Source organism: Leptidea sinapis, chromosome Z, assembly GCF_905404315.1.
Source record: "Leptidea sinapis chromosome Z, ilLepSina1.1, whole genome shotgun sequence".
NCBI lineage: Eukaryota > Metazoa > Arthropoda > Insecta > Lepidoptera > Pieridae > Leptidea > Leptidea sinapis.
In genome coordinates, this window is record NC_066312.1 from 32103092 (window position 1) to 32126897 (window position 23806).

Here is a 23806-nt window from a genome sequence, read left to right on the forward strand (position 1 = left end):
TTCTGGGCTTAAACATTGTCTCTTATTCTTTTCATACGGCTTACCCCTTATCTCACTTTTATATAATTATGATTATTACAATTTGTCAAGTTTTGTTATGATGCCTCTATTTTCTTTTTTTTTTAATGGAAGAGGAGGACAAACAAGCATATGGGTCACCAGTTGTTAAGTGATCACCACCACCCACATTCTCTTGTAACACTAGAGGAATCACAATCTTCAGTTCATTAGTATTTGCTTAGATCATTTATATGTCTAGATTGACTATGACAGCTGTGAAAACATCGAAAAAAAATGAGTTTAGAGATAACCTGTATTTTGAACAAGGAACACACACTAACATAAAGTGTCATACAAATCCCGAGTGTAAGATGTAGCTTGTCACACACACTAAAGGATCAAATCTGGCCATTTTAAGTTATCTTACAGCAAGAGACTCTATCTAGACATAAATTATTTAAGAGTATTTTTATTATTAAATTTATTAATCCTATAGGTCATTAGTAGCAGGCAGCACCAGTGGATATCATTTATTTGCTCTTACACATGATGATGGCATTGAAGAGATCTACGCAAGCCGGTCAGGACAGGAGACTTGTCTGGTTGACCGTCTCTTCAGCAGTTCCTTGGTGGCAATTGTTACTGTTTCAGCCCCCAGGTAGGTGCTCCTTTGTTTACTACACTAAAAAATCTACACACATTATGAAAATAATTAATTCCATTCATTTATGCTAAGTCAATATCCAGTAATTATGTCATTAACAATTTGTTTAATCATAGCTTTTTATAATTAGGGAATAGTTAGTGCTATAATTTACCATGTTGGAATTTAAGGTGAGTGAATAAAAACTAATTGATATTCAAACTCAATTTATTCAATCTTGTTTTGCAAAACTGTGCCACAGCGACCTTTATTTAAAAGATGTCAACCAAGTGTTTCTTGCTTATGTGTTTTAAGTAGTAGTAGTGGTAGCTTACTATTAACTACCTAAGTCTATTATAATGCTGCTTAATTACTACACTCTGTAGCCATCACAAGATTAAAAATACACCTATTGCCTATAATTATTGTGATAACCACATTGACATACTATTAAGAAAGTCTCACAAACCACTCTCAAAAATTGTCTGAAGTAAAACTGTGCATAAGCGTCTATTAGCAGAGTTTTCGTTCAGTTGTGTTACGACCACACTTTGAATACAACACCATACAACGAAAAATTGAGTAAATAGCTTGTCGTTTTAAATCATTTTGGAAAAAAATTTAATTTCAATTGCTAATGTATAATAATAATACTCCAAATAACTTTCTTGAAGCCTTAACAATATTCCATGTATTTTGTTTTGGTCGCCCTATACCATGTATATTTCTGCAATTACCCATCAGTTTGGTATCTGTTTAATTTTTATTCAACATCATAATTTTTAATTGTCGTTATTAAATGGGAAATTAATGATTTTCAATAAAATATCATTAATTTCCCCATTGAAATGACTCAATCACTGTAAGAGAGACGGAAAGAATTCGCCGCGTCAATCCATCGTCGTCTGTCTGTTCGCCATAAACTTGAAAACTACAATTTTCATGTTGTTTTCACCAATTGATAGCGTGGTTCTCTAGAAAGGTTTTAGTATATAATTTGTTTAGTTTTTGTGTACATTTTTATATGTACATTAACAATATGTGTTGGAGATGTCAGAAAAAATAAGCCATCTGGGAGCTTTCAATAAAAGCACTGTCTGAACCCTATGAGATATTATAAAATAATGTATGATGGAATCATATATCTTAAATAGATCAACAGAGAAGTCTACACGGTGGCACATCCATTTAAATACTTGAAAATGACAATAATAAAGTGGTCATGCGATAACTGTTTACTCAAGTATGATATTAAGAATACATTTTGTTTAATTTTTTACTCATTATCTTTGATTACACATTTCTGATGGCTTTTAGATATATATATGTATCAAAATTCTATATTTTATCTATCTATATTTCACGGAACCAACCCTGGCATTTGATCAAATCACTAGATTTGTTTAGAGAAATGATAAAATCGTGTTGTTCTTTTAAACATACATGCTTAGGGAATTGACAAAATCTCTGTTCAGGGAAATGATAATATTTCCCTGCGACATAAATTTGGTAAAGATTTGAAATTTAAATATGTATATGTATTTATTATAATATGTGTATATGAAGCGAAGCGCACCGGTGACCAGCAAGTAATAATATACTGTGATAAGTTATTAATAAACGCGAAGTAAAGTTGTAACAAATTTAAAACTTTTTCGGCCTTACAAATAAACTTGGTATAAAGTTATAACTGATGATAAAGAAAATGCAGTGTTTACAATATCGTTGACAACACTGTCAATACAATGATAATAATTCTGAAGTTTTCCGAATGACAAGCCGCGTTGCAAATAAACGCGGGAAACGGTATACGTCCGACCAAACCATTCGTAAGCAAAATGTCTATTTGTAAACATTATTCCCAAATTTTTGCATCATTTTTTTTCTACAGACAAAACAGTGTCTGTATGTTCAGCTAGTAAATAATAATAATTGTAATTTAATTCTTATAATTGATAGCAGCTTGTCGTTATTGCGACTAAAACCCGCAAATTAGTATATACAAGAAAAACAATAACATTGTTAAAATACGCAAATAATCATTATCAGTTGACGCGTACATATTATAATAGTATACGTATGTACATAATAATTATAATCTATTGTATCGTACGATTGCGAATGGTTTTTGCCAATCCGAGGATTTTAAAAATAAATTATATCTTTATCTTAATATTTATAACTCCAGTGTCCTGATGTTTGTTTCCAGTGAAATCTTAAACTAATGAACGGATATTAATGGGGATTATTTCATGGAGTGCAGTTTAGTATAACTTGAGAGATAGCATAGTTTTGGGACCCATAATTATTTTTATTTTCAATATTTGTTTACTAAGGACTTATTTCTATGAGATAATTTAGTGACGCACGGTTTGACAGTTCCACTGTGAGACAATTCCTATAAAACAGTATTTTTATTATTATCTTCTGTAGATAGAACAAAAAAAAATTTCGTGTGACGTTGTTTACCCGCTATGAACTCCTAAGCGACTGACCCGATTTGAATCAAATTTGAACACTTAGTGCAGTTTGATCCACCTTGAGAAATAGGATAGCTTTAATTTTTATTCGTGCCATTATTTCATTACAAGAACAGAAATCAACCATATTATTATTGTAAAGATTGTAACTTCTACAAATTTGGTAAAGATTTGAAATTTAAATTTGTATATGTATTTATTATAATATGTGTATATGAAGCGAAGCGCACCGGTGACCAGCAAGTAATAATATACTGTGATAAGTTATTAAAAAACGCGAAGTAAAGTTGTAACAAATTTAAAACTTCGGCCACGCCGGACCAATCGGTATGAAGCGCCCACCGGACAGTCCGATGGTCCGGCCGTTCCAAATCCGACTGTGTTTAGGCTATTAAATTGGCGAACTGAGATTCAGATATACATCTGAGATTCAACAGATAAAGACTTACGGCCTTACAAATAAACTTGGTATAAAGTTATAACTGATGATAAAGAAAATGCAAAGTGTTTACAATATCGTTGACAACACTGTCAATACAATGATAATAATTCTGAAGTTTTCCGAATGACAAGCCGCGTTGCAAATAAACGCGGGAAACGTTATACGTCCGAACAAACCATTCGTAAGCAAAATGTCTATTTGTAAACATTTTACATACCTATTCTTGGTTTATGCTTAGTTATAACTTTATGCCAATTTTATTTGTAAGGCCGTAAGTCTTTATCTGTTGAATCTCAGATGTATATCTGAATCTCAGTTCGCCAATTTAATAGCCTAAACACATAGTCGGATTTGGAACGGCCGGACCATCGGACTGTCCGGTGGGCGCTTCATACCGATTGGTCCGGCGTGGTGCTCGATACGGTCTGGACGGATATAAGGCTATAAGGTTGCAGACTGCAATTAGGGCTACCATCAGTTTTCTAACTTCTCCGGATTATATTTTAAATTTGATAGAATATATAAAAATATATATTAACTAATATTAAATAAGTCTTTAATTTTTACGAGATACGAAATTTGTGGAATGAATTACCGGCTGCTGTTTTCCCGAACCGATACGACTTAGGGACCTTCAAGGTAAGAGCATACTACCACCTTAAAGGCCGGCAACATATCTGTTAACACCTGGTGTTGCGGATGTCAAATAACTTTTCAAATCACTGACTCAAACTGCAGTTGAATATAAAAGTTGGCCTTTAATCTCCTGGCGGCTGATCACCTCTACGTACCATTAATAATAATAATCTGCACGTCAAGGCTTGAAAAACTATATTTTTTCCTGCGTTTTTATATGTATTGATAAGAAAACAGAGTTTAATATGTACATTCTTATATTTAATTATAATTACTTCAATAATGAGGATTCAAAAAAATTAAAATAAATAAATAGAATACAGAATACAAAAAAGATACTCGATGTTTTATCTGTATGTCCCCGCAATGTTTTAATGTGACGTCATGACCTTTGTCTATGCTCGCTAACCGAAGCATCTAATTATAGTCTTTGTGACGAACCTTTGTGCTATTTCGGTGCTCTTTGCCGTAACTATTGCTAAATTGGCGACTCTTAACAATTTTCTACGGAAATGACAACAGCTGTTAATATTTTGTTATGTAACAACTAAACTATTGTTTTGTTTATTTGATTTATGAACAATTTATTCGTATTCTTTCAAGTTATTTGTGAAGGCTCTATGCGAAGGTCAAGTATGCGCGAATGATAATTTTTTTTAAACAAATATACTTTTCCGCATCATGGACTTAGAATATTAACATTAAACACTTATTTATTTATTTAGGTATGCCAATAGTTATTAAAAAAATATAAAATATTGAGAGTTTTTGTTTCTTTATAATAATTTATGAAGGAAGAAGTGTAGTGGTGGATTTTACGCATAATATAAGCGTTAAAACAATTCTATAATTAAACATTTTTATAGTCTTTATGACATTGTATGTTTAACGGCCTTACTAATAAACTTGGTATAAAGTTATACCTGAGAATAAACCAAGAATATGCAAATTTTTGACTATATCGCTGACAACACTGAGATAATACAACAATTCCAAAGTTTTCAGAATGTCAAGCAGCCTTGCAAATAAACGCGGGAAACGTTATTTGTACGAATAAACCAATCAATTAATATCATAAGAAAATGTATATTTGTAAATGTCTATTCTTGGCTTATTCTCATGGTATAACTATATACCATGCTTATTTGTAAGAATGTTTGTCGTTATCTTACTACCTTTGTCACTACAGAATTCCATGACAGGGAGAAGTAATTTTAAATTTGGTGTAACATCACATTTCGTTTATTAATAAGGCAGATATTCATATATTTAATCATAATTTACCTATTATAATATGTTTTCATAATCTATTAGAAGTGATCTCAAGACCTGAAGCAAATCTGCGTGGGATTGTTTCTCATACTTTAAAAAACATTGAATAATTCTATTTAACTGTCGTTTTACACATCTAGGATGATATATTATAAGTATATTTAGATTTATTAGGGGAAATATTTATGCAATTATTTTACAAATATTTTATAAGTAACAACATATTTGCATTGCGTTTTTAGGTTTCGACCAGAATTATATTATATATTGCTTAGATTAGTTATAATTACGTCTAGATAGACTGTGAGACCTGTGAAAACTTCAAAAAAAAATTGAGGTTGACGGCTAACCTCTATTTTGAGTGCAAGCACACTAACACAGAGTGACGTACAAATTGCAGAGTAAGTTATTTGTCACGCGCTAAAGTAATAGACCTGGCCTGTTTTCATCGGGTGTCTAGCAGTAAGAGTCTAAAAATTATTATCTAAGATATAACTATTATTATTATTAACTATATTTCTTGTTAAAATGTTCGTAGAGCGTCCAAGAAAAGTTAGACGAATTTCATTGAGTAGCAAATAAATTTTAGTCTATGTATTATGCAAATTTAAAAATAAATAGATACGAACAATTCGATGGCCAAGGTCGTACCGGCCAATGCCACAGAACAATGCGCCAGTATTCGACAGATAGTTTAAAACTATAGATATTTTTAATGGAAGCATTTAACGCTTCCTTATTCAATATTATTCATTTAACAACGCTATAGTAACAAAGGTTATAAACAAAAGGTGCAGTGACACCATTTTATAATAATTATATCGTAATTTTTTTACTTGACTCATTTGTGTCAGAACACAATATGGTTATATACAGTAAAACTGTACAAACAAAGAATGCCTACATTTTTATAATCAATATATAAAATTCTCATGTCACGGTGTACGTAATTGAACTCCTCCGAAACGGCTCGACCTTTTCGTGAATCTTAGCGTGCATATCGGCTAGGATGGAGAATCGGACAACATCTATTTTTCAACCCGCTAAATGTTTAGGGGTGGTCCACCCCAAAATTATTTTTTTAATTTTTTTTTGACATTTTTTTTAAATATAAATTTAATTATGATTCAGCATTAAAAAATACATACATCTTCAAACTTTCACCCATCTACGATCAACATTTACTTTTGTATCGCGATTTTAATATTATTCTAATCTATCCACAGACACGCAATAAAGTTGCAATATGGCAATCGAATATAATGATTATTGTAGTACGATAAATTTTATGCATGATATATTTGCTAGGTCTGAGAATCGGTCGTCATTTATTTTTATACCCTAAAAATTTTAATTATTGAATTTTTTTATTACTTTATATGGCAATACAACGTTTGCTGGGTCAGCTAGTAATTAATATAAATGACAAGTTATTGAGTTATTTGGAACTGGTTCTAAAGCTAAAAATAACATTGTTCATAATATTATACAGGAAGTTAAATACAGCTAAAGGCGAAAGGGTGTTAAAAGTTCTCTTGTAAATAATCTATGGGCACTATTTGATCGATTTATGATACAAAAGTGATTGGATAATACATAATATAATCAGCATTGAAACGCAACCCTGAAAGCATAAAAGAAGAGACACGTAAAGAGTAGATAGACTACAGAGAAAATTATTTAACTACATTACCATTTCCTGATTTACTCTGAGAGGTAAATGACAACAACTATTAAAGACTAGTTATGATTTTATTTATACATCTAGATAGACTGTTACAGCTGTGAAAACGTCGAAAAAAATGGAGGTTGACAGTAAAACTCTATTTTGAGCATTGCGAGAGTGACATATACAAATCGCGAGTGTAACTTGTCACGCACATTAAAGTAATAAACGTGGTCTGTTTTCATCGGTTGTCTAGCAGCAAGAGGCTCTTTCGAGACGTATAAATTATGTAATATTTACAATTATTGCTGGATACATAACCTCGCTCTTCAGGATACGGCCTGTTTTGCATTTCGAACAATTGTGTTATAGTTCGTTGCTCAATTTCGAACACAGTTGGAAAATGGAAAACACATTGTCCTTCACACAACCTCACAAAAATTGCTACTCGTTAAAGGCCTGGAGAACGAACAGGCCCAACATCATATCACAATACAGCAATAGAACAGTACTTTAACTTCTTACTAGAGCGCCCGAATCACGCAATCTTGGGAAGACAAAACTATTGAGTGTCCTCGTTAGAGTAAATAATATATTATTTGTGACTCCACGCCATACGCTGCCGAGATCGGTCTCTTTCCGAGTTAAATTAGCTACCCGGCGCCGTTCGTGTCGTCAATCTTTTTGTATGTAACAACCCTAGCGCTCCGCCTAGCCGCTGGAATAAATGATAAGGGGACCGCTGAGTGATACTTCTGTTCTATTACTTGAATTGTGACCATATTCACGAAACATTAGTACGAGGCTACCTACGCTGTTCTGCAGGTATTCCGACATCAATTATAATCCGTTGACGATGTAGTTCGCGGGCACGATTTAAATTACCGTCTTCATGGCCTAGAAATAATATCATTTCATAATATTCCGAGTCAGAATTATATACTCATGTTTATCGTTTCATGACGAATTGACATAAAAACACGAAATAGTGTTAAAGTTGTGAAATGTCATGTAAATGAAGATTTATTGAGATGGCTTGTTATTTGACACAATATAAAATTGTTCATCTGTCTTTAGATCGCCAGTACTAGCGTATTTAATTACAGTTGAACTAGGCAATAAACAGTTATTATCTTCTGTTAAAATAACCTATGAGAATTCAGTTTCACTGGCCTGACAGGACAGTATTATGATTATTGTTGGGGTAATTAGCACTTAAATCTGTATATCTTTTGTGCCCCCTACGTGTGCATGGACGCACGCCCAGGCGATGAATATCCTCATTGTGATGACAGGCAGTTGGGAAACGTTTAGAGAATTTTTCCCTTGCATTTTCGGAGTTCAATTTATACCTAAATCACATCCTCCAGGCGTATGATTTGTAATAGACTCAATATCCTCAGAGAACACAGGTGGGGTAGGTCCTCTGCCTGGATATTGAGGGCCTTGAGGCAACCTGCCCTCATTGTGACGAATGCCTCACATTCCGAAGGACATGTTTAGGATCCTACTCTTGGCAAAATCTACATAGAGCGAATTTACTGAGGCCTATTTTTGCCAAGTGACCTTTGCACAAATTAAATTTGAACATTTTATGAACGCTCTATTTACTGAGCCAACCGTTCGAGTGACGTATCGTTGATAAATGTTGTATGTCTTGTTCAACTCTCAGTTTGTGGCTTCAAGTGACCTTTGATCCCAGAGAGCAAGCCAGTGAGGGTTCGTAGCTGACTTCTGGTTAGGGTTATGCAAAGTTTCGCCCGCCTCCTTTGCGAGTGTCCTGATTTTTCAATTCTCTTCTACAGAAGGATTCAGGTCTAGTGAAGATATTCGAAGTTCTCTCATTACCCTTGATGTTCTTGTGTCCCGGTACCCACGCCAGAGTGACCTAGTTGCATTCGGATAATTTTTCTAATTTTACCCTTCACTCCCATACCAGCTTTAAGGTAATTGTGTACGATGTTAATGCCTTCAGTGCGGCTTGACTGTCTGACATTATTGCTATGTTCCTTGACCTATAAGAACACTGTTTTTGAAGACAACATTCAAATTGAGTTAATAATTTTCAATAAAGGTAAATATGCATGTAAAATTGTCGGGAAGTAATGTAATGTGCAACGGTTTACATTCCTAATATAATATATTCTCGTATACGTTAGACGGTCATGGCTACATTATCTAGTGCTCCAATAGCGATGTTCCAAATTAATTGTTGATTTATATTCTGTTATAACGACGATTGGTTCAAAGATATGAAGACTGGCATCTAAAGAGAACAATCGTCCATATAATCAGCCCTTTTTTTGTTCACTCCTGGACATAGCCCTCTCTTAATGTACGCCACTGAACCTGATCTTCGGCTGTTCTCATCCGGCTGCTGCTAGGTACTTTTTGGATTTAAACTTCTTTAGGCGAGTTATGAAAAAATGATGAGAGTGAAATTACTTATTATTAAAACGAACTTAACAGGTTGCAGTTGGTTCCTAAAATTTTCTGACTTGTGCGTCATTCGTTATTTATTTTGGTGTCTTCGTCCATTCGTTCAAGCCCATACAGCCGTATTCATTATTTAATAATTAATTGTCAAAGCCATCTTTTCAAGATTTTATCAAAATTGTTCTTTCTAAAAACGTAAATAGTACGAGGAATAAATCATTTTAATGATTTTTGCTTCGTAAGGCCAAAGAAGTGTAACTTCTTGCGTGCATACATAACTACACACACACTTTTTTATGGAAAAAGTGGACAAATGAGAGTACGGGTCACCTATTAAGTGATCACTGGCGCCTACATTCTCTTGCAAGCTCATTTATATACTTTTAGCTTCTCTTTGCATGTTGTCGCTCCTCGTTGTCATAAGGCGCACAATACTACGTTTTCCGAGTCGCGGTTGACTCTAGTAGTTGCCTGTTCTGCGGCTATTATTATACAGTGTTCCAATATTTGTCTATAATAATTCAGATTACACCTCTGTACTTTTCAATGTAATACCCGCAGATTGAGACAAGAACGGATTTTGCCATAAACGTCAGCAAACAGTTGTGCAGTCAGCATCTAAACGTCATGTTATTATTTTTAGAAAAAGTTTGTTAATAATAAGTTAGTCTTTGTTACAATGTTTTTTTTTCAAAACTAACTATTAATTTTAATTTTTTCTGTTCATGAGTATAAAATTACGTACCTACTTTTAAATGTTACTAATATGGTTTTCCAATTTACAAGGTTTTCTGTTATTATTTATTTCAACACGGCTGGAATAAATATATTTTCCGTCTCATTTTAACGCAAAATGTGGCGACAATAGAAATAATCAATAGGATCAGAAAACAACATCAAAAATAAAGTAATTACAATAAAATGTGAGAATTCAAACAAAACGCATATAACAGTTTTGCAAACGGTACTGATTTTTTTAAAGTACCTGTCTGGACTTGACGTCACAAAGGCGACCTCTATCGATTTACGAAGACTATGATAGTAGGATATACGGCCATATGGAATGTCATTATCACCGTTCTCTGACTTCAGTCAGTTCAACTCTGTTAAAAAAAACTGACCCTTGCTTTGGGCTTGCAGCTAACTTTATTCGTTCTATTTATTAACTTTCGTTTTATTTAAAGGGGCTAAAATAAAGCATATTTCACCTTCAAGGTGCATCCTAGATATAATGTATAGGTTATAACTTTCGCGCAACGTGTGACGCGCACTAATATTATAAAGATTAGTTAGGTTTATCATGCTTGAACATCTTAACTGCTCAACCCATTATCATGAAGTTTATCACCCACCATTTCCAGAAGTAGATAAAATACAGGATATCGGAACATTTTATCGCGAAACTTTTTGTGCTCCCGAGGCAATGCACTTATAATAATTTTCATTAGACCTTCTACCACAATACAAGTAATAGAACAGTAGCGTAACCCAGCGGTCTCCTTGAAATTTATACAAAGAATGTCGTTTATATATGATGAAGCAGACGGCGCGGCGCGGCTAATTCAACTCGGACAGTGCAGCGACCAGTCTCGGCGGCGTACGGCGTGGCACTCAATAGTTTCGTCTTCCCAAGATTGCTTAGCGGCCGTGCAAATCGTGTGTGTGTGTGCGTGTGTCGATACGGGCGCTTCAATTGAGTTGGTTCAAATGAATGTCACAATATAAGACTCAAAAGTTGAATTACGCATTATTAGCGGCCCTTGCATTCTTATCATCCGGAATACTCTAATACAAATAATAACAGCATACTATACATACTATGTGGTTTCGTACTGTCGAATCCGCAACCAGTTTGAGATAGACCCGGGTACAACTGACATATACATTTTTTTATCTTTATTACATTCCTGAGTTCCTATGGCAGGCTTCATCAGGCTCGCTGAAATGTCGTTTGAGGTGGCGTAGTGAGGCGATGACTGGTACATGCGTCATGTTCTGGAATGTTTGCATAATATTTTTTACATTATTTGCGTTTTGATGCATCTACTGCACTCATAGTGTTTTTTTGGAGTGAAAACTTCTTTAGCGACGTTGAGCACTTTTCTTGGGATGGGTATAAAATGTTAAACTCTCTCGCTTCAGAATACGTGGCCTGATCGAAAATTCGTAAGAACAGTCGTTGAAATGAGGGATGAAATATATACTTCTAAATAATTCGGTTATTTCAACTTAATAATCATACCGTCATTTGACCAGTGGTTGAAGCATCGTGATAGAATTTGAGCGCGGGATAGAATTCCAGCCGTGAAAAGTTTTTACAGTTTATTTATTTAGTTTTTAAGCTTTGTCATTAGCGAAGACTCTCCTAGGGCGATAGTTATACTGGTATTTCTTTCTTACTTATTATTTTGTTTCTTACTTCAGCTACCTATTGTATCAGTTTTAGAAACCTATTGTATCAGTTTTAGAGATTGGCGATAATGGTGCTGGTAGGTAATGAAGATGGTGAAAGAGCCGTTGAAATTTTGGATGCAAGTTGAACTTTCTGAGAGATAAACTTTTTAATGTAAAATAATTGTAATAGTTCTGAAGTGTTATAATTTTTATGTAATAAAAATTGTCATTTTTGTGTACAATAGTGCAATGAATGAATATTGTACTTAACCACATAAATAAAAATTTTTCTAGTTTTATACTGATAAATAAAGCAATTCGTGTCAATTTATTCACTTACCATTCCAAAATATTCGAAAATTTACAACGTTAATGTTCAAGTTTTCACTTCGATCGGCCCTCCTGGAGTGCAACCCGTATTTATTTCCTTTATTTTCATTTACTTAGCCAAAATATTTTATAATTTATATTGCATTACTTTGCATGGATTGTGTTAATTTCTTCTAATATGCTGAAAATATAAATGTTGATTAAAACAGAGGTAATCCGTTTCTGGCGAATTCTAACTAAAGCTGAACGTTTACGAAGTAGTGGTAAATGGTACTTTTACATTCATAAATGATAAGGGTCATTTTGTTGACCTTGAATGATACCTTTTTGTCTCCAATTATTGATGGAGTCTTCTGTTCAGCAGACGTCGTCTTCCGAGTGATATGATGACGGATAAATTGTCATTAACAGATCTGCAATGAGTGAATACCCTCAGGCTATTTAAATAATAAATTTTATTGTTACGAAATTATATTAAAAAGAAGGAAGCGCGCTGTATTTTCCGCACCCAATTTAGGGTCTTTGGCATAGATTTTCGAAGAGGTGGTAGTTTATGACGTTCGAAAATTTAATTTTAAATCCTATTTTGAATAGAAAACAGACATCTAGATTCAAAATAATACTTAAAGGCGGCTGTAGATGGCTTTCAATGTTTTTTTTTCAGCGTATTAAATCCTCTTTCAATGCGGTGGTATGGAAAGTCGATAACAATATGACACGCGATACGATAATGTCGTAATGCAAGGCTTATCTTTACAATAGAAACATGAATACACGTGTAGGTTTGATGTTAGTAGTCAATGTAGTAAACAAATACTCTAGGCTTCGTAAGTTAATACTAGATATCCAGTAACAATTGGCTAGTAAGTATGTTGATATAATAGGAATGTGTTGTCTTGCATAGCGGCTCTGTGGAAGCGACTATCAGATGCAGTATTTCTGAATCGATCCAATAAAACCAAACAGTTTTCAATCGCTGTATCGGACAAGTCGTAAAGAGACAGTCACGTCTTAAATTTATTAAAGAACTAGCTGACCCGACAGACGTTGTACTGTACATAATAAATGAAATACTGTTTTTTATGTATTTGTCAATAATATTTCATAACATCAAGAATTATTTCGTAACGTATGTTTCTTGTTGTTATAAGTAAATAATTTCACAACAGAACTGTCAACCTGTGCGTCAATAAATTCTCTCACAAAAAATATGTCTATACAAAACAAATATTGGAAATAAAAATAATTATGGGTCCCAAATCGAAATAAAAAGTATCCTATCTCTCTAGTTGGACTAAACTGCACTTCATGAAGTAATCCCCATTTAAATCCGTTCATTAGTTTAGGAGTTCATCGCGGACAAACAACGTGTCACGTAATTTATACATAGATAATCAAACTGTGAGTGTAATGATCCAGTCCGTAAAAGAGAATCACGAGTGCGTAAAAAATACATATGATGATAACAATTATTGTATTCAAAAATCTATTTTGTGATCGTGCTTGTATAGGTAGGTACCAAACCACCACATTATCTCTGGACATCGCTGCAACGTGATGCCCCCTCCCTTTCCCTTTCACCCCCTTGCGCTCGTCCTGTTGCGTGAGTACGGTTTGCAGTTTCATTACCGTTACGAGTTAAATTACATGTCGTGACATTTTCATGCTATTACTGCATTGTTTTTGAAGTTCTCGTTGTTACGTTTTGACATTTGATGTTAATAGTTCTGTAATTTATGTTATTCTGTGTCGCTCTTCTTTGTCTCTTCCGCGGTTGCTATAATAGTTGTTCAAAAAAAACCTCTGTGCAATTATTAACAATTAACAAAACACAACACCTTTACATAGATCAATAATACGGGAAAATGTGTTTTTTTTTTATATATGAGAGCAAACGGGCAAGAGGCTCACGGAATGGGGAGAGGTGAGGCAACCGCCCATGGACATCCGTAACAACAAGTCGTAGTTTATTTATTAATGCTCAATAATATAAGAATATTATGAATTAGTGATGCCTTGTTTTGCACACCGTAACAAAGCGACGGTGTGACGTCATCGACGTCGGGCCAAAGATAACGTAATCGAGTAGTACTCGCATAGTACGCAGATCGTTTGTCTTTGAACAAAAAATAGACAGGCTGTAAGCCTACGTAAGCCTAACCTTTAATTAATGTCATTCGCGTTTTAGTATTATCGTACTGAATATTAATTTACATTCACAGCTCCAAGGTTACTGTGCGTAGGTTTTCCTTACTTATATAGGCGGTTGTCTACGATATTGTGGTCAAATAAAAAAAAGTAAACATTTATTGAAATGATTATTTGAGTAACATTTCGCTTCCTTGTATATTTATTCATCTATTCGAAACACCACCATTTTGTCATCAGGATTTTTTTATCCAATGCGTTCATTTAGCTCTCGCAACTCTTTTTTAACCGACTTGAAAAAGGAGGTGGTTCTCAATTCGATTAGTATTTTTAGCGCAGTATGTTGTTCGATATTTTTTTTTATGGAATTCGAGGACAAATGAGCGTACGGGTCACCTGGTGTTAAGTGATCACCGCCGCCCACATTCTCTTGCAACACCAGAGGAATCACAAGAGCGTTGCCGGCCTTTAAGGAAGTTGAACGCGCTTTTTTTGAAGGTACCCATGTCGTATCGTCCCGGAAACACCGCACAAGGAAGCTCATTCCACAGCTTAGTAGTACGAGGGAGAAAGCTCCTTGAAAACCGCACTGTGGAGGACCGCCACACATCCAGATGGTGGGGATGATAACCTAATTTTTGGCGTGTCGTGCGAAGGTGGAATTCGGCGGCAGGAATTAGGTTAATCAGCTCTTCGGAACACTCCCCGTGATAAATGCGGTAGAAGACACACAATGAAGCGACGTCTCTACGTAATGCCAAGTGATCCAGCCGTTCACAGAGCACTGGGTCCCCGACAATTCGAGCTGCTCTGCGTTGCACGCGGTCAAATGGATCGAGCAGATACTGGGGTGCGCCAGACCAGAGATGACAGCAATACTCCATGTGTGGCCGGACCTGCGCTTTGTAGAGTGCTAGAATGTGGGCCAGCTTGAAGTATTGCCGTGCTCTATTAATGACCCCCAGCTTCTTCGAAGCCAATTTGGCTTTGCCCTCCAGATGGCCACGGAATTGGCAATCGCTCGAGATATCGAGACCCAGTATTCCGATACTAGGCGAAGCTTTAAGGGTAGTGTTGTCGAAGAGCGGTGATACGGCAAATGGGGTTTTTTTAGTGGTAAACGCGCAAACTTGAGTCTTCTGGGGGTTACATTGGACAAGGTTCAATTTAACCCATTCCGCGACCTTCTCGAGAAATTTGACAGGTAAATGAGATACGTCATATTCGTTACTACATTAGCATCTGTGGAGTAAAACATCCATTAATAAATATTATATTTAAATAATGTTCAGATATTATAAAAAGCTACTATGGTATTATACGAATAAAACACCAGACGGATACGCCAATATGATGCAATATTTTTATTGTGCTGCATGAGTAATTAGTAATTATGCTGTTAATTATTGTATCACATTGAAATACTTTTATGGGCACTTACTTTATACTGTACTTATTTTTATTACAATTACTTTTATAAAGGGCATATATACATATTACAAAGTAACTTTAAGCGGTATAGAGGCGGCTGAACCGCGTGGTGAAAAAGGGAACAGAATACATGTAAAAAAACAGTTGGGTAACTCAGCGGTCTCCTTGAAAGATAACTTCACCAGTGGGAGGCTCCTTTGCACAGGATGTCGGCTAGATTATGAGTACCACAACGGCCCCTATTTATGCCGTGAAGCTGTAATGTGTAAACACTACTGTGTTTCGGTCTGAAGTGCGCCGTAGCTAGTAAAATTACTGGACAAATGAGACTTAACAAGTCTCAAGGTGACGAGCGCAATTGTAGTGCCGCTCAGAATTTTTGGGCTTTCCAAGAATCCAGAGCGGCACTGCATTGTAATGGGCAGGGTGTATCAATTACCATCAGCTGAATGTCCTGCTCGTCCCGTCCTATATTTTCATAAAAAAAAAGATACCTAGTCTTGGTGGCGTACGGAGTGGCGCTCAATAATTTTGTCTTCCCAAGGTTGCTTAGCGGTCGTGTAAATCGTGTGTATGTGTGCGTGCGTCAATTCGGGTGCTCGAGTATGAAGTTAAAATACAGTTCCAGTACTGAATTTTGAAGGTGCAGAGTGAAAGAAATAGCGTAATAATAGTGTATATACTATCTTGATAAATGCAAAATCTTAAGTTTAGTTTTGAAATAGTTTGATGCACTAAAAACCTACATAACTTGTACCTTTTATAATGTAACAGTAAAAAATCGTTATTATTTTAGTTTCGTCTCTTCTAATATTTTGAATAATACAGGGTACGTTTTCGTAACAACTACATCCTTAGTGCGGGGTTGCAATTGGAATCGTTCGGAATATATTGGCACTGAAAATTTCCAAAATAAAAAAAAGGTGAGGCAGATTATTTAATAAATTCACTGTAGTCCGTCTTACTCTGTCCGTCCCTAACATTATAAAAAAAAAAACAAAAAGCTGAAATTTATTTCTAGGAAACAGCTGACAGCATTAGAAATCTTGTACAAGTGACATTGACCCTTATTACGTAGGTACTGTACGTTGTATTACAATGCTGGCTATAAAAGTCTACAAAAACTAATCTGCAACTACAGAACTTTATTGCCAAAATGCCAATAGATTCAATTATTAATACTTTCGTGGGACATGTTTAACTTATTTAGTAATACGGCTTTACTCATGATTTATCGGTGTGGGTACTGACTAGTTACGAACCATTCGGAGATCCTTCATCAGGGTAAGTGTTATGTGTTCGCAATAATGTCCCGTCCCGTCTCTTACTTTAAGAGGTCCTTCATCTGGGTGAGTGTAATGTGCTCGCGATAAAGTCCCGTCTCTTACTTTAAGAGGTCCTTCATCTGGGTGAGTGTAATGTGCTCGCGATAACGTCCCGTCTATTACTTTAAAAGGTCCTTCATCTGGGTGAGTGTAATGTGCTCGCGATAACGTCCCGTCTCTTACTTTAAGAGGTCCTTCATCTGTTTGAGTGTAATGTGTTCACGATAACGTCCCGTCTCTTACTTTAAGAGGTCCTTCATCTGGGTGAGTGTAATGTGCTCGCGATAACGTCCCGTCTATTACTTTAAAAGGTCCTTCATCTGGGTGAGTGTAATGTGCTCGCGATAACGTCCCGTCTCTTACTTTAAGAAGTCCTTCATCTGGGTGAGTGTAATGTGCTCACGATAACGTCCCGTCTCTTACTTTAAGAGGTCCTTCATCTGGGTGAGTGTAATGCGCTCACGATAACGTCCCGTCTCTTACTTTAAGAGGTCCTTCATCTGGGTGAGTGTAATGTGCTCACGATAACGTCCCGTCTCTTACTTTAAGAGGTCCTTAATCCGGATGAATGTAGTGGGTTCGTGATAACGTCCCGTCTCTTAAAGTAAGAATCACCGAATGGTCCGAAACTAGTCGTACCCATAAACTACCTATAAATCGTGAGTAAAGCCGTATTACTAAATAAGCTATGATTCAGTTATAGGGAGGTCTACGGAACCCGTGTTCGGAGGTTGTCTGGTTACACCCTGTATACCACAATAGAATAGCTGGAATTTAGACAGAAAGCATTCATTGCCGCTTATCAAATAAAAGCAATCAACAATGATAGCAATCAAGATGATCAATTCCAAAATTCCTCCCTTCGCATCTGACTTACACTTTACCAATTTTTTTATTCATGCCTTCATAAATTTTTACATTAACATTCATGCATGCAAATTGTTGCATGCATTACTGTACAATATAGCAATTTTTAAAATATCCATAAAATTTGAGACTTTTTTTGAATACTTCTTGCTATTTTCCATAGTTTCGGATTCAGCCAATCACGCTCATAAAAACAAACTCAGAAATGTTATTAAGTAAATAAAGCGTATCTCTAAGTTCGACGTTTTAAGTTTAGTAATATTTGACGATCAGTGGAATTAAAGTTCAAAGAACTTTTCGGAGAGGTGAGGTCGTATAATGAACTCAACCTTTTTGGCGGATAAAATAAACAAAACACAAAAAATGTCGAGAGGAACAAGTTAATTTATTTACTAGTGTTGGGCCGAATGTGTATTGTACCGAATACAAGTTCGGCCGAATGGTAAAAACATGTATTTGGATTCGGTTTTCATTTATTTTAATTTCAGTCAATCAAATAAAGATTATTTTTCTTTTTATTTGATCGGCATTGAATATTATATTATATATGTTGCGCTTGTAACCGAGACCAATAATGTATTTTTTTTAATTTTTTATCTTTTTTTGGGTTTGTTACACTTATTTCAGAAAATGCTTGACTAGGCTAGTTTTGTTAGACGTTTGCCCTATGATTCCCAAGGGTATAAAAAGGGCCAGGCCCACGGGTATCGTAAGAGGCAACTAAGGGCAGTTACCAGTGGGAGGCTTCTTTGCACAGGATGCCGGCTAGATTATGGGTACCACAACGACGCATTTTCTGCCGTGAAGCAGTAATGTGTGAGCATTATGTCTGAAGGGCACCGTACCTAGTGAAATTACTGGGCAAATGAAACTTAATATATAAGATATTAAGTCAAGGTACACGAGCGCAATTGTAGTACCGCTCAGAATTTATGGGTATTTCAAGATTCCTGAGCGGCACTGCATTGTCATGGGCAGGGCGTATCAATTACTATCAAGTGAACGTTCTGCTCGTCTCGTCCTTTATTGTGATAAAAACGTAAATGAAGCTTTATCTAGGATCGTTTTGATTAAAAATTCAAACGTATCGCCGAATCGATATGTTCATCGCAGTTGCATTTCATCCATCATTTCGACGAGGCATTTTTTATCGTTCGTAGAGCTATAATATGAAAGTAGGTCACTAGGTGACTGAGAGTGTAGAGGTTATCATCTCTAGTGAAATGTAATAACAAGTGTTTCATGCCGGCTATAATGTTTTTAATGTGCATTTTTCTTCATAGTAATTGATACATACTAATACTTAACGTTGTTTGTTGATGTCTTTAAACGAGCAATTCTTATATATATATAAGAATTTCATAAAATTTATTTAATCGATCTAGCTAGGTTTCAATTTAAAAAATGTAGTTTTATCCGTGTTTTAATGAGAAACAGCTATAATAATATTAGAATACAAAGGTAAATTTCGCCACTATAAACGAGACTGTAATAGCTCAGATGGGACATTGGGTGATCTGGAAAGCAGAAGACCCCGGTTAGAATCCAGATGTCACTCACTTCTGGGATTAAATATACAAATTTAATATGTCCCAAAATTAATGTACGATGCGCTACTCGAAGTCGAAACCGCGCCTCTCGGGATTCTGTCCGAGCGGTTTTACTTACGGAGCCAACCGTTAGAGTGACGCATGGATCGTAAATCTTGGTATGCCTGGTTAAACTCTCAGGTTGTGGCTCCATGCAGGATCATCACAGTTGATAACCTGCTCAACCCCAATAATTGAATATTTGGAAATTGACTTGAGATGTCGCTCTTTCAAATCTAAACATATTTGTTATGTATATCTATAATATCCGGACAACCAACCTTTGCTCGGATTTTTATAAATGAACAAAACTTGAACAAAAAAAACTTATAGGACATTCTGGATTCGAACCGGGGTCTTGCTTTCCGGATCACCCAATATCCCATCTAAGCTGTAGTAGTCTTGAATATAGTGGTGAAATTTACCTATGTATTCTAATTTTATTGGAGCAGTTTCTCATTAAAACACAGATAAAACTACATTTTTTAAAAATTTAAACCTAGCTAGACCGAGTTCTCGCCCCGATACAACTACCTGTATGCTAAATTTCATTAAAATCGTTGGAGCTGTTTCCGAGATTCGGATTGTGTATTTATAGTAATATACAAGAATTGCTCGTTTAAGGATATAAGATAATGTATATATACACATATTTATTTAAATGTTATCAATAAATATATCTAATGTTAATTCCGCTAAGTTTTGTAATCTGCATGCAGAATGAACCCGGATTATACTTAGGGGTTAAAGAATTGACTTCCGCTGAATTTAAGGCTAAACGACCAAGTTAATTGGTAATGTGAAACCTTGACGAAAGCAATTCGACGCGTGTTTCGCCAAACGGCAAACTCTGGATTATTCTAGAGTAGGGTCCTCTTGTTTATTAAATAACAGTAAAGATTATTCATAATATTTCACAATATTCTTTCATATACCAGAAATCCAATTCTAGAAATGTTTAAATGTATGTGAATGATGTATATGCTTCTACAATATGATCCCAGAAAATGTACAAAACAAATGTGTTACGAAATTTAAAAGTATTGTTAAAAAACCTATGTATGAGAAAATTTATTACTATAGCATAAACGATTTTCTTAATGATACCACAGACTGGGAATAAAGCGAACACCCTCAGGCTCTTTAATTATAAATGTTCATTGTACGATATTATATTGTAATACATATTTTTATAAAAAAAATCCCGCTGAGTTTCTTGCGCCCGTTCTTCTCAAGTCTGAAGCAATCTATTTGGAATGTGTGGTAGTTTTTGACGTTTAATAAGTGATTTTGAATCATTATGCTCATGTCTTGGAAATAAAGGCGAAGTTTCGAATTGAGTCTGACTGAACCTCCCCCCACGTGAGTGTGGTCTATTGAACCTAACAATAGTAGGCTTTCCCAGATTGCCCAGCCACCCTGTGAGTATGAGCCGGCCACACCTTTTATTTATAAATATCGACATTGAACTTTATCTGACACTACTCTAATGCGCCTCTCTAACTCTTAGGCTGTGTGTCCATCGGTGCGGAGTATTGGAGGCAGAAGTGGAGCTTGTTGAGAATACTAGATGACTAAAGAATCTGACAGACGGGTCAAATAGAATTACTATATGACTATTTTTACAGAATATAAATATCAGTATTTATCTACTTCAAGAGAAAAATCAAAATGCAGAAATTTTGATTTTTATAACCTCTATAGATAACATTCAGACGTTGAGAAGCTATCGCCTTTAGTAAACTATATCCGTTTCATGTTCGCCATATTAGCACTTAGAGCAGTATTAACTCTAGCAAGTGTACTAGAAAGTAAAATATAGTTGCTATATACATACCACATACCATCTACCGTCATAAATCACTTTGTACGTGTTAATTGTTACAATATTTATACTGTGGAGGGCAGTAAGTATACCTCAAAGATGTGCAGAGTTTATTTTCTATAGATACATATATTTTTTTTAAGATTTAAAACAAATTAATGAATTTTTTTAAATTGCCATATGTACGTTATTTTTACTGACTTAACTTTATTTATTTAGTTTTAAATATAATAACAATTAATTCATAAATGAATATTATCTGCTACTTACTTCACTTCACTTTCACCTTCGCACGACACGCCACAAATTAGGATATCATCCCCACCATCTGGATGTGTGATCCTCCACAGTGCGGTTTTCAAGGAGCTTTCTTCCTCGTACTACGAAGCTGTGGAATGAGCTTCTTTGTGCGGTGTTTCCGGGACGATACGACATGGGTACCTTCAAGAAAAGCGCGTACCTTCCTCAAAGGCCTGCAACGCTCTTGTGATTCCTCTTGTGTTGCAAAAGAATGTGGGCGACGGTGATCACTTAACACCAGGTGACCCGTACGCTCGTTTGTCATCCTATTCCATAAAAAAAAATACTCCAGGAGTCGATTGTTGGGGCTACTGATAACAATTGAGTTAGCTTCATGTGATGACAATTATGTAGTGAATTGTATTAAATAATTAGTTTAATTGTGTGTAAGTTTTCATTAACCATTCTGTTTAGTTATTTAATTGAGTGTTAGTGGTTTATTCTCATTTTTTTTCTATTCATAATTCTTCGGTGCAGTGGACCGGAAGCCTAAGAGTGACGTCACCGTTTTGTGGCTGCACGTGCGATAACGACTCGCGCGTCACTCGTGCTTAGCGCGTGTATCAATATGTGACCAATTTTGTGCTCGTGATAAGTCGACGCCGTACAATGGCTTCGATTTGTACGACGTATTTAGGTAGCACAAAATTATTCGAGACTTTTCCGGGTGATAGGAATTTAAAAAAAACATACACTAACGGCCTTACAAATAAAATTTGTATAAAGTTAAACTTGAGAATAAACCAAGAATATGTATATTCTTGACAACACTGTCAATACAACTATAATTCTGAAGTTTTCCGAATGTCAAGTAGTCTTGCCAATAAACGCGGGAAACGTTATAGGCACGAATTCAATGCTTTGGACGGTATCATTCATTTTTTCTCGCATAAAATCCATCCGATTTTATTCTACGTATAAAAACTCCTTGCTACTAATAACTTTTTAATTGACTTATATATTTAAAATATAACTGCAAACGTAATGATCGAGCTCCTAAAAGAAATATATCAATGCAAAAGATTTTACTTTCGAAACATAATCCGTTGAAAGTACGCAGTGTGTAATAACTTTATTGATAAAAATATACATGTATGTACCTAATTGTGAAACTACAATGGTGTCATTCATGAAATTCATTATTTCCAAATTCAATCAATCTTTGATATAAGAGTGGGATTCACCCAAACAATTTGATCGTCATTACTAAAATGTCTAAAGTTTTTTTCTTTGGTTCTTCAGTTTTAATTGAATTAGGCACGTATATAATATTGATATTATATTTTGTAAATGTTTACCTGTATTTGATAAAATTAAATAAATCTTTTGTGTCAATAAAAAAAAAATTGTGTTGAAGTCACTCCCTATATATTTTTCCTATTTCCAAATATAAATAAACTTTAATTGAAACATAAGTGAAGATTTAAGCCAAATAATTGAAACGTCATCACTCAAATATTGTGTTGAATTTTGGTTTAGTTTTTAGAATAATTACATATATTTGAGTCGCAGTGACTATAGTGTTGAAAACTTCCAAGGGCAAGTTAGAACTGTCAGTGACGCGAATCATAAGAACCAACCAGAGGTGGGACAGACGCCTTAAAAGTGACGTTTTCAGAAGACTGTAGTGCCATCTGTTAGTTGGCCCAAAAATGAAAGCCTTGTCAGCTATCACTCGCTTTGAAACCTTTCAAATTTTCTTTATTTTTGTGACTGCCCACTGGTCATAAAATGGCTACTTCTAGCGTTTGCGCATGTATGTAGCTCTCGTGTTCCATTTTGCATATTTACACTACTAAATCTAACATTTATGTTCTATGCTGTGGCAAAATTAAATAACTAACTCTACGCGCAATTTCAACATGGTAAAAAATTGCAATACCTACATTAAAAAGTAGAGTTAGTTATTTAATTGCGTCACAACATTAAAAATGAATTTTATAATTTCGAGCTTATATATAGTTATTTTCTGGGCCAATCTCCAGATGGCGCTAGTTTTCTAATAGACAGCTCGTAATGCGT

General features: G+C 35.1%; 1 protein-coding gene across 5 annotated transcripts in view; it reads left to right on the forward strand.

The window, feature by feature from the left end:
- The window catches only part of LOC126978917 (WD repeat domain phosphoinositide-interacting protein 2), a 43890-nt gene that overhangs the window by 1125 nt on the left and 18959 nt on the right, over positions 1 to 23806 (forward strand). For all 5 annotated transcript variants that reach the window (XM_050828041.1, XM_050828040.1, XM_050828044.1 and 2 more), the window contains exon 2: positions 497 to 658. In XM_050828041.1, the coding sequence (XP_050683998.1) occupies positions 497 to 658 (162 nt within the window). The remainder of the gene's footprint in view (positions 1 to 496; positions 659 to 23806) is intronic.